The sequence below is a fragment of the Nicotiana attenuata genome, unplaced genomic scaffold, assembly GCF_001879085.1.
Source record: "Nicotiana attenuata strain UT unplaced genomic scaffold, NIATTr2, whole genome shotgun sequence".
Classification (NCBI taxonomy): domain Eukaryota; kingdom Viridiplantae; phylum Streptophyta; class Magnoliopsida; order Solanales; family Solanaceae; genus Nicotiana; species Nicotiana attenuata.
The window spans coordinates 710,423-727,484 of record NW_017670290.1 but is presented as its reverse complement, the minus strand read 5'-3'; the positions used below and the strand labels follow the sequence as shown (position 1 = coordinate 727,484).

The 17,062-nt window shown below is 36.2% G+C and overlaps 1 protein-coding gene across 1 annotated transcript; it reads left to right on the top strand.

The window, feature by feature from the left end:
- The first annotated feature begins 396 nt into the window (after positions 1-396).
- Positions 397-11,384, top strand: LOC109237329 (transducin beta-like protein 3). The gene is made up of 14 exons (XM_019403624.1): positions 397-908; positions 1,560-1,742; positions 3,716-3,865; positions 4,594-4,811; positions 5,229-5,511; positions 6,417-6,551; positions 6,701-6,819; positions 7,603-7,759; positions 7,884-8,130; positions 8,215-8,291; positions 9,043-9,162; positions 9,695-9,825; positions 9,955-10,129; positions 10,618-11,384. The coding sequence occupies exons 1-14, from the start codon at positions 612-614 to the stop codon at positions 10,945-10,947; spliced, it is 2,622 nt and encodes an 873-aa protein (XP_019259169.1). The 5' UTR covers positions 397-611; the 3' UTR covers positions 10,948-11,384.
- The last annotated feature ends 5,678 nt before the right edge of the window (positions 11,385-17,062 follow it).

The window sequence follows — 17,062 nt, the reverse complement described above, 5'->3', positions numbered from 1 at the left end:
ATTCCTCTCTTTAAATAGTTTTGTTTATTTGATTTGTTCAGTTAGTCCCTTATTTTTCTTTTTCCGTTTTTTTGTTGTTGTAAATCTAGGTCCTAAAAACTCTATTTCGTTTTTTAAATGTAACATGATACAAAAATATTTAAAAAGGAGGTTGATAATCAAAATGAAAAATATACATTATCGCATTAATTTTGAGATAGGATGAGAAGAATGTCTATAGTTTAAAGCTCGAGGGAACATTTGATTTTAATAAATAATTTTTTCCCAATTAGAAAGCCATTTAATAAGGTTCCATTTTATGTCCATGAATCTCCGTGGAAAATAAGGTAAATAAATTCGCTTCAACACGGGAAGAAAAACACCAAAGTAAAGAAAAGAAGAGGAGACAACTGTATTTTACCCTACTAATGTTTTCTTATTTTCAATTTAAGGGTTTAAGGAAAAAAAAAACAGAAGGGAAACGTTGTAAAACCCTAAACCCTGTCCCTGCTCCGCCCTCAACCCTCCTTCAGTGAACTGGCGCAAAATTCTTTCTAATCTCATCCTCTGATAATTTTACAAATAGTGGGTGTTTCTGAATTTCACTGCTCAAACCCTAGGAAGAGACTAAAATGGCGTCAACGGCATTGAAGAAAAGTTACAAGTGTGTGCAGTCTCTGCAGCAACTCTACACAGGCGGGCCTTACGCTGTAGCTTCGGATAATTCGTTTCTCGTATGTGCTTGCAATGACACAATAAAGATAGTCGATTTATCAAACGCTTCAATAAAATCGACCATAGAGGGTGATTCTGAGCCAGTGACAGCTCTTGCTCTAAGCCCTAATAATAATTTCCTCTTTTCTGCTAGTCATAGCCGACAGATTAGAGTTTGGGACCTTTCCACCCTCAAATGCCTACGCTCCTGGAAGGTAAAAATCTTTAACTTTCAGCTTTACGTGTTAAAATACAGGTTATTTAGTTGTGGTATGGGCCGAGGGTCTATTGGAAACAACCTCTCTATCTCAACAAGGTAGGGGTAAGGCTGTGTACACACTACCCTCCCCAGACCCCACTACGTGCGATTATACCGGGTCTGTTGTTGTTGTTAGTAGTGGAATGAAGCGTGCTTTAGTGCTATAGCGGAATCATAGGGATTAAGTGGGTTTTTATTGTAGTTCCGAACTGCCTAAGTTTTGGCAGGTGGAGTTACTCGTGCTAGCAGGAGGTATCAAGTTACCCGTGACAGTAGGAGGTAGCAGTTATCCGTGCTGGTAGCAGGTTGCAAGTACGCGTGTTGGTAGGAGGTAGTAGGTACCCTAGGTACTCGTGCTGGTTGAAGGTAGCAAACTGGTTGGAGGTAGTAGGTACCCGTGTTGGTTGGAGGTAGCCGGTACCTTAGGAGGTAGTAGGTGCCCGTGCTGGTAGGAGGTAGCAGGTACTCGGTGGAATAGTCGACGTGTGTACAAGCTGGCATGGATACCGCCGTCATAAAAAGTTTTTATGTTTCTTTATAGGTGGGATAACTAGCAGAGAATTTGGTGCTCTTTTGGAACTTGAACATTGACAATTTACTTTTACAGGGGCACGAAGGACCTGTGATGGGGATGGCTTGTGATGCATCAGGTGGATTGCTGGCAACAGCTGGGGCTGACAGGAAAGTTCTCGTGTGGGACGTCGATGGAGGCTTTTGCACTCATTATTTCAAAGGTCACAAAGGGGTTGTCACAAGCATTATGTTTCATCCTGACCCGAATCGGCTGCTGGTGAGATTTTATGATTGTTATAGTTAGTGGCTTGCTTCCTTGTCACATTAAAGATGTAAACGAATTGCCTTGTTTCTTTCAGCTAACTGTTTATAGAAAGCAGGGCACATTTGTCAATTTCTTGGTCCATTGGGATTTTCGTGTTCCAATTTGTTTTGAATGATTTTTTTTTGTGTTTTCCTTTGAACATATTCAAGGACAGGAAGTATTTATGTGTTATATGGATTTGGCTACAGGTGCATTGCCAATATGCATGTGTATAAGTATCCCGTATGGCTCCAAGCATCTTTTATTTAATTTTAGTGTATTTTAGAGAATCACACCAAATTAAAAAATCAAATGCAAAATACTTTAATCCCATTGTCACTGGCAGTGTTGTGAAGAGCGTGAAGCGGGGAAAAGCGACAACCCTCATTTCACTTAAAGCGAGAAGCGAGTAGCGAAGCGCTCGCTTTTTTGAAGTGAAGCGGAATTTAAAAAAAATATTAAAATAAATTCTGTTAAGAGGAAGGGCGGTATACCATTCTGTTAAAAACTGGGCAGCATAAAAACAGTGAAAGAAGAACTGAGCAGCATTTCAACGAAGAGGATAAGACTGAGAAAGAAGAACCGAAGGGAAAAAACATTCGCCAGCATTTTGCTGCTATTTGGACGCTGAAACAGTGAAAAAAGAAAAAGAAGAATAAGAGTGTACAAGACTTGGAACCCTAGTCGCCTCTTTCTCTCTGTTGCTGCTGGTAGTATGTTTTAATAAAAAAACACCTTTTTTAATTAAATAGGCTGGCAGGTGTTTAAAACAGAGAAGCGTTCGCTTCGGTCGCCTCGCTTCGCTTCGTCGCTTCTCGCTTTTTAGTGCGAAGCGCACGCTTTTGCCTACCTGAGTCGCTTCATATAGCAGAAGCGGTCATAGGGTCGCCTTGCTTCGCTTCTCGCTTTAAGCGAGGAAGCGACCGCTTTTCACAACACTGGTAACTGGAATAGTAATTTTTTACATTACAAATTGGACGCCAAGAAAGCTGATTCATTCTCCTAGGTTTTATTTTTGTGTCATTTTCTTTCAAAAATTTTAAATTTGATTCGAACGTCCACTGCGCTTCATCATCCTATGTGAATTTTACCTTGCCGGTCCTAAACCTGGATAAAGGATGAGGGTTGGAGACTGCGGAGGGTCAACAACCAGCGAAAAACTAGTCGAGTGATGATAAACCCTCACAATAAGAATGGATATAGAGGATTCACATATTCGGCTTCAATTGAGATTGAGTATTTGTAGTAGTTGTTGTTGTTTAAGCATATCCAATTTCTTCATGATTTTCTAATGGTCTCTCATATTCCTGTTTCTGCTGGGAATGGTGACTCTTTAACAAGTCCATCTCAGGCAAGGCTTTTGTCTAGTAGAGGTTTTTATGATATTCGAACTTTCAAGACTGAATAGGCAATCATTATGCAGTCTGGTGACTCTTGCTATATCATGTAGACGTGAAGCAAACTGCATTTTGGGTTAGGTGTTAGAATTTAAAGATGAAAAAGGAAAGTCGTAAAAAACCTTCCCCTTTTTTGTATCAGTAAAACCTTCCCCTTTTTTTGTATCAGTAAAACCTTCCATTTTGTTTTTGAAACAACAAATAAAAACCCTCCCATTTTTTTGAGCTAGTATAGTTTTTTTTTCCAACATATTATTGCTACTACCTACCCCCCTTTACAATAGCTAGCTATCAAGTAATTTTTGTGCTTCTTCTTCCCCATACTTGCTAATATAAGTTTCTTCTAGTTATGTTGTGGGGGACATGCTAAATTCTACCCTTTTAATCTCTGGGTTATTTGGAAAGAGAGGAATAGAAGGACTTTTGAAGGTGTGGAACAAGATTCTGTAAAATTGCAAAATAGTCTTTTGTTTCTAGTTTCTTTTTGTATAGAGGATTGGGCCTCTTCTTATTGAACTAATTGGCTCAGCTTTTTGTATTTGTCTATAGCTGTTCTCTGGTGGTGATGATGCTTCCATAAGGGTCTGGGATCTGACGAGGAAGAAATGTCTGTCAACACTAGAGAAACATCAATCAGCTATCACTTCCATGGCAATATCTGAAGACGGATGGACTCTGCTTAGCGCAGGGAGAGACAAGGCATGTTCTCCTTTTTACTTTATCTTTTTCTCCCACTTTATATCTAGTGGGGTAGGTTGAGAGAAAACTAATTGTTGCTAAGGTCATAAATAAAGTAACGAGGATTAGAAGGAGCTTTACCCATCTTGTGATCTTTAAAAGATGAATCCAAGAATCTATACAGAAAGTAATAGCCTGCATCAATCTATAAGCCAGTAACTGTCCTGACAGAAGTCTCTTTTCCGAAAAAGAGAAATCTGTGTTTCCAAATTGATATTAAGTTATCAACAAAGGGAAGGTCGCCTTTCGAAGATAAGGCATGAACATATTCCTAGCAATGAATTGAACTCCTTTTTCCTTTTGGTTTGGTAGAAGAGTTACATGTGAAGTACACTTAATAAAATTTGATTCAGAGGGAGATGTGAAGTCAATGCCCCTATTCTGGAATGGTTGCTACTTTAACCATTACTATATCCTGGCCTTGTTGAGGACCAGGTAATTTTTTACACTTTACCATGCTTGGCACAAATCTTTCTATTTGTCGTACAAGAAAATATTAAAGAATATCATTCATAGAGTTGTTAGATGACCTATATACATGCTAATGAGACTTTCAACCATGCATATTACTTATCAAATGTTTTTGTTTCAAGTCATCAACTTGGAAGTGCTCTTTTTTTCCGATTCTTCTTCACGAGGACACCTTGAGTGTCAGTTGAAGCACTATCTGATACTAAGATTAATGACAGGTTGTAAATTTGTGGAACTTACATGATTATGGCTGCATGACCACCATACCAATGTTTGAGTCACTTGAAGCCCTGTGTATAATTGGTCCAGAATCTCCCTTTGCTGCATGCCTGGCTTCATTGACACATCCACAGACAAAGAAGAGAAACAATGTACCATCAATTAATTTCATCACTGTCGGTGAACGGGGATTAGTACGGATGTGGAGTTCTGATAGGTACGTGTCAATCACTTAAAGTTCTAAAAAGGATCTAGCATTCAAAGCAGTCGAAACTTGAAAGATACAGCAATTCAGCTCTTTAGTTGCATCTATTGTTTCTAAGTGTTCTCTTTCATTGTTGATTATGCTTGATTATGGTAGCCATTTCACTCATGTGATTCCTGCAGTTCTGTTGGAACTAACATTGTTATATTTTCCGACAGTCATAAAAACAAAAAGTATTATAGATCCTGCTCTAGCATTCAAGGCAGTCGAAACTTGAAAGATACAGCAATTCAGCTCTTTAGTTGCAACAAATTGTTTCTAAGTGTTCTCTTTTATTGTTGATTTCTCTTGATTATAATAGACATTTCAGTCAAGTGATTCCTGCAGTTCTGTTGGATTATTAAATTCTTTAATTTTCTTTTGCAACAGGGCACTGTGCCTTTTTGAGCAGAAATCCTCTGATATTTCCGTAAGCTCTGACAGCGAAGATTCGAAGAGAGGCTTTACTTCTGCTATGATTTTGCCTGCAAGTCAGGAGTTACTTTGTGTTACAGCTGACCAGCAGTTTTTTCTTTATTATCCGGAGGAATTTGAAGGTAGTCTGAATGTAGTTCTTAGGAAGAGGTTTGTTGGATACAATGAAGAGATTGCAGATATGAAATTTTTGGGTGACGAGGAACAGTTCCTTGCTGTTTCAACAAGCGTAGAGCAGGTCAGTTCTGCAATGCTTTCCTGGGTTTAAATTATTGCATAATGTATAGAATACTGCACATAGTTGTAAGGTTTTTGTGGCCCATCTTGAAGTTGCTCTTCAGCATTTGACATCCTTGAATATCTTTTTCCAAAATTATAATTTATTGACTTGTGAGAGGAGAAAATTGTTTAATTGAATTTGGCTATTAGCTATCAAAACCATGTTATGGTGATATCTTATTTGAGAATTACAGGAATTATGTACACCAGGTTTATTATCAATTGTTTAGCAGTACTTTTTGGTTGGTTAAGGGGCCTCTAGCCTTTATTGGGCTCATGTTGAGGATATTGCTGTCTGCTCCATTGTCATTTGTTGTTTCATAACTGATCTGCATTTTTATATACTGAAGAGAAAAATGGTGTAGAAGAGATACTACTGTTTGCCTGCCATATTTGGTTAAAATTTTGCATTTTTATTCAGAGCCTTGGCCTCCATTTCCAACAAATTTACTGAACCTGTGAACATTTATCATTTATCAAAACGAACTAGTGAGAAAAGACCCGTCAAAATGTTCTACTTTAAAATTTGTTCTTACCATTATATACATTTTGAAGAATATGAATGAATACGAATTGAGTAGATTCTTTCATGTAACATACAGTGTCCTAATTCGAATAGTCCAACTCGTTCTTTGTCTTATTTTACAAGCCTCTTATGTGACTAGAAAGATAGCATACAAGTCTAGTACTCCTTTTAATTTCTTTTTATTTTATGTGGCACAAGGATTAAGAAATTGATTTTTAGGCTGTAATACTGGTGCATGTATCAAAGTAATAGTTGGAATTTACTTTTGATAAAGCAGTCATCACATCACAGTTTAAGTTGACTCTTTCCTCAGGTTCTAAAACATTTCATATATACAGGTGCGAGTGTATGATCTTACATCAATGTCATGCTCTTACGTGTTGGCTGGGCATACTGATGTTATTTTGTGCCTTGATACCTGTGTATCAAGTTCTGGAAGAACACTTATTGTGACGGGGAGTAAGGACAACTCCGTAAGTCTGTCCTATCTCTTTCTGCTCTTTAGACACATGCAGCATTTGATGTACGCTTTTAATCTTTATCTGCCTGGTTACAAAGATCGTACTTTGCTATGCAAGATTAGTACCAATTTTTTCTGCTTCTGATTCTACTGTTTCAATAGGTTAGGTTATGGGATTGCCAGAGCAAGGCTTGTGTTGGAGTTGGCATAGGTCACATGGGAGCTGTCGGAGCTGTGGCTTTATCAAAGAAACAACGGAACTTCTTTGTGAGTGGTAGTAGGTAAATGATTATATCCCTGAACGCTGTAGTGGGCATACCCTTCTTCTATAAATTTGTATTGAGAACAGGATCTGTCCAAATTAACTTTTCAGGAATCAAAATTATGTGACCTAGAAATCTATTTTTAGCTTCAATGTTGAATTTTAGCTCACAAATAGAATTCATAAAGGCACAATTTATCTTGCTTTTAGAATTAGTTGATAATCAAGTCTTTGACATGACCGTCCTTTAGTAGAACTCTTTTATAAGAATTAAAACTATTGTGTTATACAAAGAACAAAGCCCCAAAAGAATACTGGCGAGTGTCGCTGTCTATCTCCTAAAAAATGTTTTTGCTGGTGTGAGCATGCATGATGTAAAGTGACATTTTTCAGATCTGTGTCATTTGGCTCTTGAGTGAGTGGATTTAACTCCTTGATGCGTCAGCAATAATTCTCTTTCTGAATTATAGTGCTCAACCTTTTTAATCTAGTTATACCACTGTGATGCTTCTGCTTCCTTGATATTTGAATTATGTACCTGTCATGAGGATTTGGCACTGAGTCGAGTTTGCTTACAGCTTTGTTGACCTGAGTTGATATTCTTTTTTACTGGTTGAATGCAAATAAACATTCACTGTCCTGTATCTGCGTACCTTCTTCTTTTATCCTTGGACCGTGTACTTCATCTTTTTAGGCTTCAATATCTGTTACAAGATGTTGATTGTTGAAGCCAAATGATCTGAAGTGTTCCTAATCATATCTTCTAGAAATTATATCTTTGATCTTTCTACGTTCCTTCCAGTGACCGTACGCTAAAGGTATGGCATTTTGATGGTGTCTCTGACAACAATGAAGAAGTCCTAACTTTGAAAGCAAAAGCAGTTGTAGCAGCACATGACAAGGATATTAACTCTTTGGCAGTAGCACCAAATGATAGTCTTGTTTGCAGTGGTTCCCAGGTTTGTAAGATTGGGACATCTGATTAAATCGTGGCATAAAAAAATCTGCTGCAGGAGAGATATTATCATCTCATGCTTCTTTTATATTTTCTAAAGCTTTCATCGCATCTCCTCATATTACTAGGATCGCACTGCTTGCATATGGAGACTTCCAGACCTTGTATCAGTGGTTACACTGAAAGGGCATAAAAGGGGGATATGGTCTGTTGAGTTTTCTCCAGTTGATCATTGTGTGATAACAGCTTCTGGAGACAAGACGATAAAGATATGGGCAATATCTGACGGATCATGTTTGAAAACATTTGAAGGGCATACGTCAAGTGTGTTAAGAGCAACATTTCTTACCCGTGGCACCCAGTTTATTTCTTGTGGTAATATGACATTCTGGAAGCCATTGTAGCTTTATTTAAGTGTTGATATGTCTGTTTCGCTAAAAAGTATGACCGTGTCTCCAGGTGCTGATGGTTTGGTGAAGCTGTGGACAGTTAAGACAAATGAGTGTATTGCCACATATGACCAACATGAGGATAAGGTGCTCAAATTTTTATGTTATTTATTTATGTCCATTCACTTGAAAAAGAGCATTACATTATCTCCACCTTGGAAGATCCAATTCTTCTGAATTAATGAGTATAAACCTGCGCAGTTAATTTGGTTTTTGACCGGTGCCATTGGCCATTTATATATCAATATTTGAGTGATTGACCAAAGATTCAATGAATGCTTTTTTCCAACTGTCGTTTGAATTTGACATTTTCATGGCAACTGAGGAGCAAAGTTTGGGTCCTGGCCTGTTGATTGACGAAGTGGCTCTCCAGTTTCTATTACCTGCAGTTTAAAATGGTACTGAAATTTGAATGACGCGGACGATTGGGACGAGAAGCTCTGAGGAAACCTTAAGAAAGCATGCATATTCATTCTCAAGTAGAGCTCTTATGGACTTGGCATATTCTGGCATGTTCATGTGTACTCTGCATGAAATTACTTTATTTGTTGCTGCTTTCTGGTACCGCATGTTATTAGGTCTTTGAATTTGGTTGTAAAATCTCTCTATTGGGAGATTGTTGGCTATTTGACCGAATAATTTCGTCTTGCTTCTGGTTTGCATCATCTTTACAATGATAGGTTAGCGAAGATAGCTAGTTCAGTAGTTTTATACATTGTAAAGTTGCTGACAATTTTACTGTTTTCTTACAAAATGACACTAGTTCATTTTCTTCTCAGATATTTGCCACACAGATGGGATTGGTAATATCTTTTTTTCTCTCTAATTTGCTATCCAGATTTGGGCCCTGGCTGTTGGTAAGAAAACAGAAATGCTTGCAACTGGCGGTGGTGATGCGGTGATCAATTTGTGGCATGACTCAACAGCTTCTGATAAAGAGGAAGCTTTTCGGAAAGAAGTAAGTAGTCATATCAATTTTCTCTTGAAGTGATATTCATCGAACAACATTGTTGGGCGTTGATGAAAAATAATTCTGCCAAGGCATAGTTTCTGTGGAAGAAACTTTGTTAATGGGCGTCTTTATGCCCCAGTGAGGTCCTGATGGCTTGATTACGTTGAACTTCTGTTTCCCAAATGTCTAGAGCAATTCTTGAAGAATGCTGCTTTCTCTCGAGCTTCGTAATTGAGTCAAGGAGTACTTCCAGTTAGTTTTATCAGACTAACAGTATCACCTTTTACTTTTCTTATGTCTTTTAAAACTTTTGAGTGATCATCTCAAAAAGTTCTGTGAACAATTCAGGATGCCTATGGTTCCACAGTCATATTAGTATAATTGATTTAGTTAATTAGTTGCTATGAGCTGTTATTTTATTTGTGTTTATTACTATATTTTACGAAGGAGAAGAAGATCCGGTCTGTTTCTGATGTGGTTGTGTCTGAAAAATTACTACAGAACTTCATGTGATGATATCAATATGTTGCTCATGCAGGAGGAAGGCGTTCTAAGGGGTCAAGAGCTAGAAAATGCTTTAATAGATGCTGAATACACCAGAGCAATTCAGATTGCATTTGAGCTTCACAGACCACACAAACTTCTAGAGTTATTTGGCGACCTCTGCAGGTAGTCTTGACCTCTCCATTTCTTACCTTTTCTCTTAGTGATGGCTCTATTTTTGTGTTCCCTTTTTGGTTATTGATGGTGCAAATGCTATTGTACCACGACTTTCATCTAACATCTAGCTCTTGGCAGGAAGAGCGATGCGCAAGATCAGATAGGAAAAGCAGTAAAGGCTCTTGCTAAAGAAGAGCGTCGCCTGCTTTTTGAATATGTCCTGGATTGGAACACGAAGCCAAAGTTTTGTCATATTGCACAGTATATTCTTTTCCGGGCATTCAGTGTTCTCTCACCTGCCGAGATTCTCGAGGTACCATTGTGTCTTCCCCTTAAATGTACATGGAAAGTTCGGTCACAAACGTAGAAAAAGAAACTGTTAAAATTGGTACATATTCTAGAAGATTCACCATGCCAGCGAAGTCAACTAACTGGTCGGTGAGAGCTCCAGAAATGTTTTTCCATTGCTTCAACGGGCCTTCAAATTGTTATTATATCACATGCTACAATATCTATCAAGAAAATGATTGCATATATTAGCTTCGTGTATTGGTCTTTTCAGTGCTCGAATTTTTTTCTTTATAGCAAGAAAGTCCATTTAGTTGATTGGCTACTTGATATACTTGCTTGATTAGACATACATTAGACTTTAGCATGTCTAGCTGTCAATCTCTTGGTGCTACTCTATAATGCTATGCTGTGCTCTAGGCACCACTTTTATCCGTTTTGCTATATTTGGAACTAGTTTGCTTATCTAGTGCTTCCTTGAGAGATCTTACGGTTTTCCTTCTCATTATACAGATTAAGGGTATTGGAGAACTGCTTGAAGGTCTTATTTCTTATTCTCAGAGGCATTTCATTAGAGTAGATAGATTAGAAAGAAGCACGTTCATGTTGGACTATACTTTAATTGGAATGTCGGTCATTGAGCCAGAAGGTAATGAGGGGAGATCAGAGGACAAGGATGCTAGACTTTCTATTGGTCTCGCTGGCGAGCAGTTAATTGAGTTTGATTCAATGGAGCAAGAGCAGCAGCATAAAGAAATGAAAGAAAAAAAATCTTCAAAAAAGCGAAAAAACAAATCAAGAGATGCCACTAGCAAGAAAGTGAAGGGGTTGACTGACACTTAAGATTCAGTTATAGCATCAGTGGCGTAAGATGTTGCTATTCTGATGAACTAAGCGAGTTGCATCCCTTTGTTGAGCTTGATGATTGAAAGGGGTTGAGCCTTGGTGTTGCTGATCTTCATTGAAAGGGGTTGCACGTGCAAAGTGCGGAAATCTCTTTGCCAGGAAGGTCTTTTCCTCTGCCCCCAAAAGATTTTGGATGCTAGCCATAGAATACATCAGCAATTTTTAACTACTGTAAAGATTTTGGACTGCAAAGGAAAAATTTTCGACACTGGAGTGGAAGTTACCTTGACCCCTCTCCAGTATTTTCAGGTTATTTATTGATATTTCAATTTTAAACTGAGTTTTCTTTGTAACTTTATAAGAAACATATTTATTATCTTATAGTCTGTAACCTGAATATACCCAAGGGCATCAAATTTGTTAGTTCTATTCCACTCGGACGCCACAATATCTGCATAGAAATTGTCCTTGCTAGTAGATTTTTCCCATGAACTCTGGGTGAAGGTTATGTCCTGAATGTGAACAGGCTAATCTCAGGTATTGAATTCCTCAATAGTCAAAGTCAAACATCCATTTGCCTATAAATGTAGCCTCTCTTTATCTTATTGCATGTGATAACTTTAACAGAAACGCTATGTGCAATAATTTCAATGTCTCATCTGGTTGAGTGACATAGAATTTTGTTAAGTTTTCTGCTCTATTAGCAATCTGAAAGCTGGAATATAGAGATCTGAATTGTCGACATCGATGGCCGAGCTCTAAACGTGGATCTCCTTATGGTTTGGCTTAAAATCCGAGCGTATATTATCTGCAGTTGCTCTTTACGAAAAATTGTGGAGTAAAAGGATTAAAAAAGAATCATAATTAGGCATATTTTCTCCGTATTCTAAATCCCAGTTCTCAAACAATAAAAAAAGTATTTACTAAATTAGGCTTAAACTTATACCGTTGCTGTAGGTTATTTTAACCTGATTGTTCAACTATCGTACATACCTTTAGGGCTCATTTGGTGCGACGGATAAGGGCTAATTAACCTGGGAATAAATTTAAGATGAATTTATCTTACGTTTGATTTGGATAAAATTACGGTATAACTAATTCTAGGATTAGTTATCACAGGATTGTAGTGTTATTTCTACCCATATGGGAGGGTGGAATAACAATTCCGAGATAACTACTTCGGGGATAATTAACCCCGAGATAACTTATTTTCCAACCAAACGATGTTGGGATGGGATAGACTAGGATATCCCACCATTTTTAATACAAAATGATAGTTGGATTAATTACTACCCATAGCCAAACACAAGATAAAACGATCTCGCATTTTATTTCGGGATTATTATTCCTTATCCCACCAATCAAATGACACCTTAATGTATATAATTAAACTCTAAAAAAACTAGTCTCTGTTATAAATATATTATATTATGATGTCCATTTAGTACTCCGTTGTAAATAAGCTTCCTGAAGAAGCTTATTCATATTGGACTCCGCTGTAAGTATGTTTATCTATTTAGTACTCTATTGAAAATAAGCCTCCTGAAGAAGCTTATCATTTCGACACTCCACTGTAGAAGATTATTTATAGCTGGTACAATAATAACTTACAAGAAGCTTACACAGCAGCTTGCAGTAGCAGCTTATACAGCAACTTGCAGTAGCAGCTTATAGAGCAGCTTCCTTTCTTCAATAAATAGAAGATATTTCAGTTTATTATTTACATGAGTCTGAAGTTGAATAATATATCAGTTTCTTGCTATACTTGTCTTTACTTTACAGTCTTTATTTTATAACACGTTATCAGCACGAGACTCTGCCATTTTGAGCACTTACCTCGAATTTAATTTCTATTTCAGTGTTCATCTCCGATGTAAGGCGACACTCTTACGTCCATGATTAGATCTTGTTCATTCCGAGCATCATAAGGCAAATTAAAACCTTGAGGTGGTGAGCTTTTCTTCCTAGCGGTAGTGATGTGGATATCACTTATGTCTGGAGTGGCCAAATTTGTGTAAAGTAATTTGAGCCTTTTGCTTATATTTGGTTTAATATCTTTATCATCACTTGCTTGGTTATATGCTACATATACATTACCTGTTTTGATATTTGTTTTCATCCTAATTATCTTAATAAAGGATTACAAAGTGGATAACATTGTTAGATCCACTTAAACTCCAGCAGAGTTTGCAAGAAATATACAATCACCAGAAGTGGTTATGTTTCGTAAATCTCATTGTAACTAAATTTTATTACCTATCAGAAGTGGTATATACTTATGCCCGCTAGAAGTGTTAATTTAGGCTTTCTATGGTTACGATTGAAGATAAGCTACAGAAATATTCACTACATTACATGTACGCCCCGATTTGCTCCTGAAGTAGTAAATATTATAAAAGAGGTTAAAGCATCACAATTTGATGTGATTAATGCGCGTTTAGATAATTATGTTCGATTTCCTAAAGGATGGATTTTTTTTAATAAATATTATTCCATTCCCTGAAGTGAATGTGACAATATTAATGAAGCCGTAAATATGAGCGCGCTATTGATGTAAATATATTACGATTCACCTCCAGAAGAGGTAATATGATTGAGAGAATATATACTCAATATTTCGTATTTTAAATTTGCTCCTGAAGAAGTAACACAATTGAAATTTCCTCCTGAAATAGGAAAATATTATGAAGAGGTGTTTTCTTGTGCTTAAATAATTGTTTTATATTATTTATTTGATTATGATTTTCTCTCATGCTATCAGAAGTGTCTGAGCAATATTTGATAGTACAAAATGTATCAACAACCCCTGAAAAGCTAACTGTTTGTCTAGAAGATACATGACACCAATAATGTTTGATAAATATTAGATTGTGGAAAATAAAAGAAGGCTTTGGAAGAGCTTATATACAAATATGTTATTCATATTATATGATTATGGTCAAAATATATGTTGTAGTAAATCTGAAGTTTACTAATACAAATGGCTATCATATTGAGACTACAAATGTCTGAAAGATTGAAAATCTTCATGTTTCCACAATCATAGGGGGTAAAATAATATGTATGTGAGAAATTACCTGCCTTATTCTTCAATTTGTACTATATCATGTATCACAGTAAATCAGAAGTTTACTAATGCAAAAGTTTATGTCATAGTAAACCAGAAGTTTACTAAGATATAGCACATGCCATGATAAAGTTGAAGTTTTCATTTGCCATTTTAAAATGATCGATCTGAGAATTCAGATAAGCATATACTGAAGAGCTAGAAGATTCTTCAAGAATTCTCTTGTGTTGCTTGTTCTCATAATAAATTGATTATACCAGTTAAAGTTGGTACTAAGACCCCTGAATTCAGAAATATATATAAGGTGAATATGTGCCCATTCACCTATCATGTGAACCATTTATAGATGCATATATGACATGATTACATGTGTGTTTATTGTCTACCTGCAGTTTGGCATTTGAAATTACTTTTCTCAATTAAGAGCATAATTTTCAGATTATGAAATCAATATAGTTCATCTTGATGATGCTGGTTAATAACCAAGCTAGTTTAGCATTGAATACCTCCTATTAATGGCTAAACTATTGCTTATGAGAACAAAACTTCATATGTTGGTCTAAGATTATCTAAATTGCATACAACAACACTTGTATGCATCAGACCAACAATATATGATAAATCCTCCCCTCACAATTGGTGTATGATCAGAAACTAAATATTTTTACTATCTAATAACTTTTGGTGTGCGGTATATAATTAATTTCTCTACCACAATGCACAAAGATAGGTTACCCAAAGAAGATTGGGGATATATATTCTAACATTTAGGGGATAGAATAAACATTTGAAATATATGTTATATCAACCGAATTATCATTAATATGATCCTCACTTAGAAGATAATTCAAGTCAAATGCTAGAAGCATTTGCTGATCCAAAATTAAATATCATATTTCAGCTGCAAATGCTCCTATTAAAACTAAAATCCCTGAAGGATAATTTTTACTGCACGCACGAAGCGTAGTAAATTGATTGGTTCCAAAGGTAACAACCCTTAAAAATGATAGGAGCAAATGATCAAAATGATCATAATGAGGAGGAAACGAGCTCTAGAAGAGCCCACGACATAACATTTCATGAAACTCCAGAAGAAGTTCAGGTACTTGAAAATAAAAAGATGAGATCTAAACAAGTTATATCGCTTAGGAACCGATACAAAATGATCGTCAACGATATATTTGATACAATATTGTAAACGATTGTGAGGATCAGACTTGTATTCGAGACACCTGAAGATGCCATGCCATTTAAATACAAGCCATAACCTATATGACTCATTTGATTAAATCTATATGAAGATCCATGAAGGGTTTAAAATGCTTGAAGCATATAATTCAAAGTCTCGAGAAAAGTACTCGATCAAATTACAAAGATCTTTGTACGGTTTAAATCAATCTGGGCGCATGTGATAAAATCGCCTTAGTGAATATTTGCTGAAAGAAGATTACATAAATGATGTTATTTGTCCATGTATTTTTATAAAGAAAATGGCATTAGAATTTGTTATACTTGTTGTTTATGTTGATGACATAAATCTTGGTGGAACTCCAGAAGAGCTCCAAAAGGCAATTAAATATCTTAAGAAAGAGTTTGAGATGAAAGATCCTGGAAAAATAAAATTTTGTCTTGGTCTGCAAATTGAATATTTAGCAGACGAGATCTTTATCCATTAATCTGCCTATACAGAAATGGTCTTTAAGCGCTTTTACATGGACAAAGCGCACCCATTAAGTACACCAACGGGTGTTCGATCACTTGAAGTGAATAAAGATCTGTTCCGACCTCCAAAAGAGGATGAGGAACTCCTTGGTCCTGAAATTCTCTATATCAGTACAATTGGTGCACTTGTGTATCTTGCTAATGCTAATAAAGGTGGTGCAAATCGTATTGGTTATGTAGATGCAGGTTAATTATCTAATCCCCATAAAGCTCGATCTGAAACCGGGTATGTGTTTACATGTGGAGGTACTGTCATATCATGGCGCTCCATAAGTGTTGCTACTTCTTCGAATTATGCCGAGATAATAGCGATTCATGAAACAAGTAGGGAATGCGTATGGTTGAGATCAATAATTCATTGTATTCGAGAAAATGTGGGTTGAAATTTGATAAAAGACCCACAATATTATAAGAAGTCAATACTTCATGCATTGCCCAATGGAAGAGAGGATTTATAAAAGGAGATAGAACAAAGCGCATTTCACCAAAATTATTCTACACCTACGATCTCCAGAAGAATGGTGATATCGATGTGTAGCAAATCCGTTCAAGTGATAATCCAGAAGATTTATTCACTAAATCTTTACCAACTTCAACTTTTCAGAAGATAGTATACAAGATTGAAATGCGGAGACTCAAATATTTGAAACAAGGTTTTCATCAAGGGGATAAAGTATGCGTTGTACTCTTTTTCCCTTTCTAAGAGTTTTTCCACATGGTTTTTCTTATAAGGTTTTTCATGAGGCAACTAACAATGCGTATTACTAGATATGTGTACTCTTTTTCTTCACTAAAATTTTTTCCCACGGGTTTTTCCTAGTAAAGTTTTAATGAGGCACATTATCTTTTAATGAACATCCAAGGGGAGTATTATAAATATGTGGATAAATATTACTCCTATAGAAGATTATCTATAGCTGGTACAATAATAGCTTACAAATAGCTTACATAGCAGCTTACGCAGCAACTTGCATTAGCATCTTATAAAGCTTCTTCAATAAATAAAAGAGATTTTAGTTTATTATGTACATGAGTCTAAAATTAAATAATATATCAATTTCTCTTTATACTTATCTTTACTTTACCGTCTTTATTTTATAACAATCTCCTTTTATCTCCATTTCCTTTCTTTGGCTTCCCATAGTGACACGTTGGAAAGTCTCTTTGCGTGAGTTATGTTCCACCTTTCTTACTTTCAAGAGTCGTGCCTTATTCTCTATTCTAATATGATCTAGAACATCAAAAGAATGAAAAACCAAATACGTGTGTTTGGTAAATTATCTTTCTTAGGAGCGAAAATAATTTTTTTTTTATATATATATA

What these genes read in the sequence shown, in the direction of transcription:
- LOC109237329 (XM_019403624.1), top strand. Translation starts at nt 612, where the DNA reads ATGGCGTCAACGGCATTGAAGAAAAGTTACAAGTGTGTGCAGTCTCTG. An exon ending in TTTCAACAAGCGTAGAGCAG is followed by an intron (nt 5,512 to 6,416) that starts GTCAGTTCTGCA and finishes TCATATATACAG; the next exon opens with GTGCGAGTGTATGATCTTAC. An exon ending in ATGACCAACATGAGGATAAG is followed by an intron (nt 8,292 to 9,042) that starts GTGCTCAAATTT and finishes TTTGCTATCCAG; the next exon opens with ATTTGGGCCCTGGCTGTTGG.